The 10709-nt window shown below is 34.6% G+C and overlaps 1 protein-coding gene across 1 annotated transcript; it reads right to left on the bottom strand.

Moving 5' to 3' along the window:
* Window positions 1-2490: 2490 nt before the first annotated feature.
* LOC18610499 (ubiquitin receptor RAD23d-like) lies at window positions 2491-8355 on the bottom strand. Its single transcript, XM_018116187.2, has 12 exons — window positions 8198-8355; window positions 6872-7033; window positions 5608-5661; window positions 5057-5127; window positions 4934-4981; window positions 4590-4767; window positions 3677-3829; window positions 3526-3597; window positions 3372-3419; window positions 3169-3278; window positions 3005-3083; window positions 2491-2799 (listed from the first exon to the last, which is right to left on the bottom strand). Exons 1-12 carry the CDS (start codon window positions 8261-8263, stop codon window positions 2683-2685), a joined length of 1158 nt encoding a protein of 385 aa, XP_017971676.2. The 5' UTR covers window positions 8264-8355; the 3' UTR covers window positions 2491-2682.
* Window positions 8356-10709: the final 2354 nt, after the last annotated feature.

Raw genomic sequence — 10709 nt, 5'->3', positions numbered from 1 at the left:
TGCTGGAAGACAGACAGTACTGTTACAATTTGAGTGGCCTTAAAAATATCGTAAAAACAAGAAAAGATTGGGAATATTTGGGGATTGAGACAAGTTCAACCATCCAATCCTTACACGTTGCACTCTGACGGCACTTCCTCATTGGTAGGCCTCATTGATAATGGCTAACAAGATAATTTTCTTTTTTTGGTACAGCGGTAGCAAAAATATAATTATTCAATAATTAATTAAATTTTTTTTTAAAATGCTAGAATTGAGTTGTTTAAGTACTTAGTATTTTAATTAAAGACTCGAAACCTTAATTAGATTTTAAAACATTAAAACATGAAACCAAACTTTTTAAAATAACTTAAACATAAACTTATTCGAAAAAACCCTAATCTTATCAATAACATTTGAGGTTAAACCATCCATTTCACAGCATGATTTCATATATGCAGCACCCGCAACACATGTTGAGAACAAAAGAGTTAAAGTTTTTTTCTTTTATTATTAACAAATTAAACAATAATTTTGTATATATAACATTGCTTGACCAGGCTATATAGGGTTATCCTTTTTCTTTTTTTTATTCCCTTAAGAAATCTTGTGGAAGCATATACATTGAAGATCTTTTAGTGCTATAATTATCATTATCGGATTCCAAACTGCTGAAGTCCAGCAGGGAAGCAATAAAAGAGATGACAAACGCAGAGAGAACGAAGAGAAACCGATAGGCAATAACACCCTTAATATATACTATGATTCTCTTCTCCCTTCTGTTTTGTTGCCCTGCATACGTTTCATCACGAACAAACCGAAAGCTTGGATAACTCCAACCTTAAACCCGAAACCAGTGTTTTTCCCAGATTAGTGCTGCACCCCAAATGCACCATGGCCATGCATTTGCCTCTGGCATGATAAAAGCGAAGTCAAGCCGACTGTGACCACCAGGACCTATCTATTCTTGCACCAACTTTTGACCCGAAAGGCAGGATATGATTGATCTTTTCAACCGAATTTTCCATTTGGGTCACTTTCACACATCTTGTAGGTCTTCACGCGGAGAAAAAAGTGGGAAAGAAACGTGGACTCCTTCGCACTTACTACGTTTGTTTCATCATTTCCTCACTGATCGAAGTGAATTAAGTCTTACGTGTTAAACTGTACTGTCCTTTCTTTTTCAAGAAAAAAATGATTGAAATAAAAGCGTGATTGCAAAGGATAAAGGTTAATCAAAGGGTTGACGATGTCAAATCAGGATCAGGTCATTTGGAGTTCTGAATATTTGACATTCATATGACTGAGTGCACCGCCTCGTGACATTTTATTATGCTTCAAATCTTATCCGCACATGGCGAATGAACAATAAAACTAATGGAGTTCTAACATTGGCACGCAGCCTCTCCGCATTTTGGTATATACAAAATGATTTCATGAATATTTTTTTTTTTAATAACAATTCCATGAATAATAAAGTTTTAACATTTAAAAAATTATTGAAATAAAACGTATTATGAGACATTTTCAAAAATTAAAAGTTAATCACGTCTAATCAAATTCAAATTATGTCAAGTTTGGATAAATAATCGCATGACCTCTTCACATTTTATTGTGCTTCTTATCTTATCCGCATAACAGCGCAAAAGAACAATAACACGAGGGATCCCCTACTAAATGACCAACATTTCGTCCCCTACTACATTTGTTGGATCATTTTCATATTGATCGATAACAATTTAATCGCACGTGTTAAATGTTCAAGTCAATGATGTCAAATCATATAAAGTTAAAGATAAATGAGTGCACGATCAATCGACCTTTTCACATTCTATTATGCTTTTTATCTTATCCTGCGCAACAGCACAAATGAACAATAACAGTGATGGGAGTTCCAACATGGGCGCATGGTCTCTTCGCATTTTGGCAACAAGTGCTCATTGAAAGAACATTTCAATCCCTCCTAAATGCCCCTCATCCCCGTTGATTTTTAATCGAGTACTCAATTCTTTTCGGCCGTCATTGCACTGTTGTTAATGGTTGTTCGTCATTTGTACAGTCGACTAACGGCCGACAGAGAGCAAGACTTGGAGAGGCAATGAACTACCCAAAGTTCCTCAAGAGTTCTCAGCAAAGCTTCATATGTTAGTTTGAAACCTTTCTTTGTTGCTGTTTATCACCAAGGGCCATTGCAGTAGTGCTGTCATTGGTTTTTGCTGTATATTTTCCAAGCCCAAAGAGCGATAACATTAAAAGGAGCTACCGTGATCAATCCATCTCGTCTGTGTTATCGAAAGGATAACATTTGATTCACTCATCTCTGATATCGGGATGATAACATTTGATTCATTGATAATATATAAATGACAATACATCAAATATATATGATGTCAATGATGAAAAACTACTATCATTGAGACGGCAAGGATGAGGAAATTCGGTCCAGTAAATGATTATGAAACTTGGAAGGCAAACGAATGCATGCAAATCTGCTCTTAAATATACACAAAATTACGAAGACACTTTGTATATAAACGTTGTAATGGGTTCCTAAAAAGAAAGTTACATCTTGATATCCCTTGTGTCTGCACCAAACACTTCACAATCACTTGATTAAGAAATAAAAGTCAAGACAGGTACGGAGATGAATAACAAAAGACAGAAAAAAAAATGTACTTTCGCCTAGACATTTTCTTTACCAAGTCAATCCTCAAACTCATGCATATGATCTAAAAGGTAGTTGGCAGCCAGTTCTTCATTCTTGTTGCAGGCAAAGAACACCTGGAGCACGGTCGCTCGATCAAAGCCCATGGCTTCAAGCTGTAAACGATGGCGAGTAAATGAGATTATAAAATATATTATTGTAGGCACAAGATCAAAGCAACAAAAAGAAAAGAATCAAGGCCATAGGAGCAGAATGAGGAAATTAAATTTCGACATGCAATGGCGAAGAGTGGTAAATAATCCATAATTACAGGGAATCATGCACACATCCAAGTAAGTGTTTATGCAAAACATGACTTACCCGTTCTATGGCTTCACGTTCCTCAGGCGTCACTTGTACAGCTTGCGGCATCGCCTCGGCTAATTGCCCCAAAATGTTCCTAAGACACACAAGATGGAAAATAAGCATGATATGCATGACCAGTTAGGTTCAAGAAATGAGCAACTGAAAATGACAAGACTCACCCCTCTCCACCTTCAGCAGGTTCATTAATCAGGCGAAGAAAATCAGCCTGATGCTCTTGAATAAGCCTCATTAAATGAGGATTTTGTTTCCCCAACTCCTGAAGCATAGGCTGCAAAAATAAGTAAACAAAAACTCTTCAGAAAAAGTGGGAAAAAAAAACGAAAAACACATAACCAGCAGAAACAAGGGACCAGAGAATAACCTGCAATATTTGTGGGTTGGCCTGCACCATCGCTCGCAAAGCTTGAAACTGAAACAGAGAAAGGTAAAATGAGTGTAGTTCTAGGTAGGTCTTTACATGTCAGTCATACCCACAAGTGCATATACATCATATGAAGAGAGAGACAGCGAGAGACCTGTTGACTGTTACGCAAAAAATCAAGAGTGCCTGCCCCAGCACCACCACCTGCACCCATATTGGGAAGGCCCTGTACCAATAAAAGACCACAAGTTAATGTTTAAGTTCTCCATCATTAGTTTATCAAATACTTACTGCATAGCAACTACCTGAGGAAAGAGGTCTAATGGATTTGCATTGGGTCCACTTGTAGGAACAGGTGACGCTTGTGCAGGCTGTTGAGGCTGTGCTGGAGGGTTAGTGGCTTGCCCAACTACAGGGGCACGGGCCACAGGTGGAACTTCAGCTTGCTCAGGGATACCCTAATATTTGCAATAAAATTTTATAATCAAATGAGAAGAAGAATGCTGAATTATAGGAAACAAAATGAATGCTTGTTCTAATAAAAGAAAGATTGTTTTGAGTAAAGTAAAGACTCAGGTACATGAACTCAACAAATTCACAGAAGACAGTGTAACACGGTAGAACAGTGACAAGAAATCCCAATAGTGCAGTATAAAATGTCAGTTAGAACCCACCATGGTATACAGTCCAACTTTCCTTTTTTCTTTTCTTCTCTTTTTTTTTATTGTTTTTGGTTTGGAACAAAAATGAATATCACTTTTCTTGATGTAAGGCATATTATTTAAAGATTCTTCAAATTCTTTTCATCAAAGAAAGATTTTACAAATTTCTACACATAGCACACCTTTTGCACCAAAAAATGCAAACTAAGCGACCAAGTTGAAAAGGACTAGCAAAATGAAACAAAGGAAGTATCTTTCAGTGTATGGAAATTTAATCATCATCCACCAATAGACCACAGCAGGGAAAAAACAAAGTGGCAAGTAGAATTACATCTAATTATAAATGATAAAAATAATAAAATGATTGTACCCAGGAAACCTCTCAGGAAGAGCTCAGCCTATTACGCTATTACCAAATCTACATCAAGGAAAGAACAACAAAACAAGGGCAGCAACAAAATGTCAACAACCCTATGTGTAAGTTGGCAACTGGATGCACTCACCAAGAAAGCACTCACTTCTCTGTCTTTAAGTAAGACCTAGGGAAAGTACTTACAGAATACAAATATTCAACAGCTCTTTCAGGGTTATTATAAGCAGCACGAAGGGCGCGTACAACAATATCCCTATCCCAGGTCCCTCCACCCATATCAAGAATTTGCTGAATTGCTCCCTCTAAGTGACTTCCTGCAACCAGATTGGATGCTGCTTGGCCATAAACATCAGATTCTGACCTGTTTCCAGAGACATTATTCAAAATGTTGTAGAAATACAAAGCCAAAAGAGGAAAAGCAGGAGCTCTCCTATTTAAAGCAATTGAAGACAGATTAAATCAAAAGCATGTCTTCCATCCTTCAAACAAGAAGCATGGAGTTACTATCTGAGAATTCAGACACTTACGCAGGAGTACTTGAAGCAACAGGAGCAGATTCAGTGACAGGTGCAGCCCTAAAAAACAGTTAAACAATTAATCCTTAGTGGAGCCATTGTCTCTTAACAGAAATGTGGAAGAGCTGGACTTACGGAGCTGTAGTTGCAACAGGTGCAGTAGAAGCTGGTGTTGGGGCTGGCGGAGGTACACTTGCCTGGGGAGCCTACAAAGAAAATATATTATCTACTATGAGAAAAGAGTTATAAAATATTTCCATCCAAAATCACAACTTACACGAAACAACATACGCATACTGTGCATTTTTCAGAAGTAACTCACCCTAAATCATTGTATAGTGTATAGTAGAATGAAACGAAAACAAATATTTACATTCTTACTGAAAAAGAAATTTAAAGATCAAAATTCACAAAACAATTGTCTCCAAGACTCCAAGTTAATAGCTAAGTTTCTGCACATTCACATATTATTGTGAAATTAAATAAATCAATAAAAAATTGTTAGTTGAAAATTAATCTGCTCTAGATGGAGTCAATGAGCAGAGAAAAACAGAGTGGCCATTAGCTTTCCATATTCATATGTTATTGGAAGAAAATAGGAGAAAATTATGCATGCATCAATGTAAGTAATATTTAGAAAAAGAATGACAAACACCAGCAAGGGAAGTGACAAATTCTGTTCTTACTTTAGTTGTAGGAGCTGTTGAAGCAGTTGAACCCTCACCAGATGAACTCTTATTCTAGCATTAGCGTAGGCATAAAGCACAAAATTAGTACCAAAAGTTATGGTGTCACAATAATGAAAAATTAACGAGGACACAATTAGGTTGAAGGCCAACATCTAACAAAAAGAAGTCATATTTCTGGTTTAGCAACAAATTGACATTTTGTAAGATGCAAATATTTAAATAAGGCCACAAGTGTTATTTAGCCTTAAACAAATAAACATATCTTTCTTATCATATTTGCAAAAAGAACCCATAAGTATGAAAAGAAAAGAAAAGAAAAGTAAATTATACAATGATTCAACAGGAACTAAGAACAGAGTAACAGACTTTCAGTAATTATGGCTTGCTGATCCAATATGATAGCCTTGTCCTGTGTGGTTTTCTTACTTATATGCAAAATGAAGACTTCCTGCGTAGTTAAAAATCTCAAGCACAATCTTAGGCATCTTTCTTTAGCACATATGCAAGCAACACCATCTCTAACTTCATGAATGTAACAATTTTTTCTCAATTATCTTCAAATTCCAACCATATTTCTCTCTACCATCAGGCAAATTCCACGACAAGAGTAATCCAAACCATATAATGTACAGTTTCTTCATAAGCAGGATGATTTTTTAAGTTCACACAACAAAATGACCAAAGGGTGCTACAAAACAAAAATTAGCATACGGTATCTGGAATATTTAAATTTTGCACCAAAGAGTCCAAGTGGAAACAATGGCCATCCTTTCCATTTTTCGATGAAAGAAAACAAGTAGCTATCTTCCTAAATAAGAGTCTAGGGCGATCTTATTTAAATTTCTAAAGCTTCGCATCTATAAAATCATAGTACAATCCACAAATTAAAACTTTGAATCATCTTCCTTCCTCACTTTGGTTAACTTGTTTGCAATGCATCTTTAAAATGAATGTTTCAAAAGAAATTATCCTTTCCGATCTTAAATTTCAAGACATCCTAATCTTATCATCAATTAGTTTCTTGCTTAAATTAAAGAGTTCAAGGCAATCTTAGGCCATCATAAACTTTAATCAAAAACCTTTTAAATTCAACAGCCACGTGAAAAATTTATGTCAGCTCAGGTATCAATAAGGACAAAGAAAGCATACTTTGGTCAGCAAGGTTAAAAGAGTTAGCTTAAAATTTACATACATGAGAGAGAGAAAACAAAGGGAGTGAGGGCAGAGAACTTAAGGACCTTGATGTTCTAGCCAATCTCACCTTAGTTAACATGATGACAATAAAGCTATTTTCAGTGACACTGTTCTCAGCCAGTGTCGTGTCATCTTTAAGAACTTTCCCCTTATGGATAAGCATTTGTTGTGCAGCAGGATAAACATCTGCTCCTTGAACAGTTTCTATGTTCTTTTTTACATCAGAAACCTGGTATAAAATTCACAAGCATTAATAGCAGAATTGCATAACATACCACAGTGAGGAAGTAAAGGCAGCTGCATCATGCATATTATCCCGCAGACATTCATGCACATGAACATTATCACATAAAACTCAAAAAGGATAAAAAAACAGGAACAAGAATAATGAAAAATACAATCTACTAAATAATTAGAATATCCACATCCTCAACGACACCACAACGCATGATTAGCGCTAGCCTCACAATGCATAACTTTATTTTGAATTTGTCTCACAAAAGTAACCTATTTATAGAAGATTTCTTAAAAAGGACCTCTATATCTTCAATCTAATGTTGTATACTCACACTGACTTACAAGAAAATTCAGCCCCAATGAAGAGCGTTTAGAAAAAATGGGCAAATAAAATAAATTTTGGTCCCAATGGAGACAGTATAGATCATCAAATGCTAACAACATTCATGTATAGATATAAGTTATTAGCACATATCACTGCTCAAATCTCATGTATTCTCCACTTGAGCCTTAAATGTTTTAGTACACTGCTACTAACATTGATATAGCAATCTATACATTCATATTAAATAGATACAAGTTAATCAAATACTCATGCAATAAAAAAGCCCAGAAAAAAAGCATCATCCACTACTGTTAGTGAATTACTAGCACATTCCCCTCTTCCTTCACTAAACACATTGCAAACTATTTATCGTGTCACTCACGGCAAGGAAATAGATATATTACAGGTACTTGTTAATTTCCCCTCAATGAATTCACACTGCCTTTGATACTAGGCAAAAGTACCACTCCAATTAACCTCAATTGAAGTAGGTAAACCATCGATTAAAGACAGAAATATGACAAATCATTCATGATCTTGAATTCAAATTTCATGTATGCTAATTAAATCACGAGCACAAAAAATCCCAAAAACAGCACGAGATTGTTAATTTGTACAGTCCTAGACGAACCCTAATTAATGTTCAAAAATTGGGGCAAAACAAAAGGGAAAGCAGAAAAACCCTAGTGGAATAACAAGCAATCTGAAAACGATAAAAATTTCATGGGATAAATCTAAAGAAACCAATAAATAAAACACAGATCAATTATTAATGAAAATTAATTCCAAAAATTCCAAAAAAAAAAAGAGAAAGGAGGAGAAGAAGCGAACCACATCTTCGGCTTTGACTTCGACATCGAAGTGAGAGCCTTTGAGAGTTTTGACGAAAATCTTCATCTTCTGCTAAATCGATCTCTGTTTCGGGGCCGTCTTCTCTCAGTCTTTGTTTTCTTTTCTTTTTTTTTTTAATTTATGAAAATCCGCCGACCTTATTTATATCTGAATAAAGAGAGAGTAATGGAACGATCGCAAGTAAAGAATATCTACTAGAGTACTCCAAGCCTATGGTAGAACCGACATGCGCGATACTTCTGTGTTTTTAAATCAAAAATCTGATCTGATTATTTGCTGACACGCGGACATGAGTGAATCATACGGTGGTCCATCTACCCACTTTCTTTTTTGGGTCTTTTTTTTTAATTTGGATTTAATAATTAAAAAATAAAAAGTTACGGCTTATCAACATTAGTATTCAACAAAAAACATACTCATTATTATTAAACTTTGCCAATTCTACAAAAAGCAATAATCCAAAATTGTTTCCATTAAATTATTGAGAGAGAAATAAGTTTAATATTAAATTTTGAAAAATTATATATAAATGCTCAATACTACTTAATATATAAAAATAATAAAAAATAAAAATAAAATTATTTTTAAAATATTTTATTTTGAGACATCTCATAAAAAAATAATGAAAACATTTGATCAGTTAATAATATGTCAGTCATAGTTGAGTTATCGGAGGCAATTTTAAAGCTAATTAAGTAATTACATATCTCGATTATCAAAAGGGATTAAAATTTAATTTGACTGCATTATTATATTATATGGCAATTATTATTATCACCGTAATTCAATAATCAAACTTCCATTCCTCCTACCTATTGTCTTCTTTGTTAGGACCTTTCTCTAAGTGGTTGGTGTGTATCAAGTGCATAATGTCCACCCAAATGTCCATGTATTTTATCATCAACTTGATGAATTAATTTCAAGATGTAAGGTTTTCTTATTATAATAAATTGTTCAGAAAGATCCCAATTCCTCCATCAAATATTCCTTTTTTTTTATTTAGATATTTGAGTTTAAATATCCATAGATTTATTGTTTACTTACCGACTTCATATAATTCGAAAAACACTAATTTTCTTGAAACTTCTTGTTCTTATCTCTCATCAAATCAGTGTTATTCGATAATGTCTATCTAAGAGCCTCCCTTCTAACTCGAGTGAGCATTCAAGGTATGCCTAATGAATAATGAATAATGGTGAATCTAAAATCTTACATGAAAAATGATTAAAAGATAATTATAAAATTAATCATATTATATATATTAAAATTTAAACATATAATAATAAAAATTTAAAAAATAAAAAGTAAAAGTAGCCGCTACCCGTTAGTCTCTCGGCTTCACCCCTGTTTATGGGTTGAAGACCATATCAATTAAGGCATTGTTGGATTCCATTCGTGTAGAAGATGAATTTGGTTACGCTAAACAGTAGAATATTTAGGACACGATCTGTGTTAAGCTAAAGTAAAGGACCCCAAAATTTCAATCTGCCCATTTTCCTTAACTTCCAAACCCACATACCACGATGCGGCTCGGGCTCGAATCTTTGGGCCTATTATGCCTCGAGACGCAATCCAGGGTGCTAGGCAGCTAAAGCTTGATTGGTTACATTCGCTTTGACCTGAAATCAAACCTCTCTTAATAAAAACTAGGTTAATTATCGACATCACCGACTGTTAGCCTATTAATTTATATCTTTCTTAATTTGGTAAGGAATGTTGTTAGAAAATTAATCAAATTGATTGAAAACTAAAATACTCATCAATTAATTTATTATTTGACTTTAATTCGATCAAAATTTTAAAATCATAAATCTTAATTTACTCAAGATTAATTTTCTTAATTACATTTTTTGCCTTAATTATATAGTATATAAATTACTTATATGCTATAAACATATTGATATGTTCTGACATACTTAATATATTTTTTGCATTAATTTTGCTTGATTCAATTATAACTGCTCTTTTTAAACTTAATAAGTTATTGAATTTAATTTTAACTAAATCATTTTACTCATTTAACCAAATTAATTCAATTAATTAGACTTTAACCGAAAATTTATCATCCCTTGGCCAGTGGCAGCACAGGTGGACGTTAGACCAAACTTCCAGGCTTGCAATTTGCTTATTTCCCTAAACTCGCCGCCCCATTCCACGATTACTACGTGCTGACTGCCGTGCCGGCCCTCGAGACGGCGACCCTATCTCGGCTTGCGTTTTGGCAACAAAAGAACAAAGAGAAAAACAATTGAGAAACAGAGAGTAATAAAACAATTCTAACAATAAAAAAGAAACTTGCCGTCTGAACAGGAAAAAACCACTACCGGAATGGCCGACGAAGGTTTTTCTTGCACCGACCGATGTTAATCGGCGGGCAACATCAGGGCGTTTACATTTGCAGAGTGTAAATCTGACTCAGATCTAGGAAGAACAGATTCGTGCGAAAAGGTCAGGGAAACGAGGAAAGAATCGAATTTGTCACTTGGTGTCA

This window comes from Theobroma cacao, chromosome 2 (genome assembly GCF_053813885.1).
Source record: "Theobroma cacao isolate CCN51 chromosome 2, ASM5381388v1, whole genome shotgun sequence".
Classification (NCBI taxonomy): domain Eukaryota; kingdom Viridiplantae; phylum Streptophyta; class Magnoliopsida; order Malvales; family Malvaceae; genus Theobroma; species Theobroma cacao.
This window is presented reverse-complemented; position numbering and strand designations above follow the sequence as displayed.

Excerpts from the sequence above, each read along its gene's own strand:
- LOC18610499 (XM_018116187.2), bottom strand. The coding sequence starts at position 8,263 with ATGAAGATTTTCGTCAAAACTCTCAAAGGCTCTCACTTCGATGTCGAA. Across the intron at positions 5,662-6,871 it reads TTGTCATCATGTTAACTAAG|AATAAGAGTTCATCTGGTGA; the intron begins GTGAGATTGGCT and ends CGCTAATGCTAG. Across the intron at positions 4,982-5,056 it reads CCTGTTGCAACTACAGCTCC|GGCTGCACCTGTCACTGAAT; the intron begins GTAAGTCCAGCT and ends ACTGTTTTTTAG.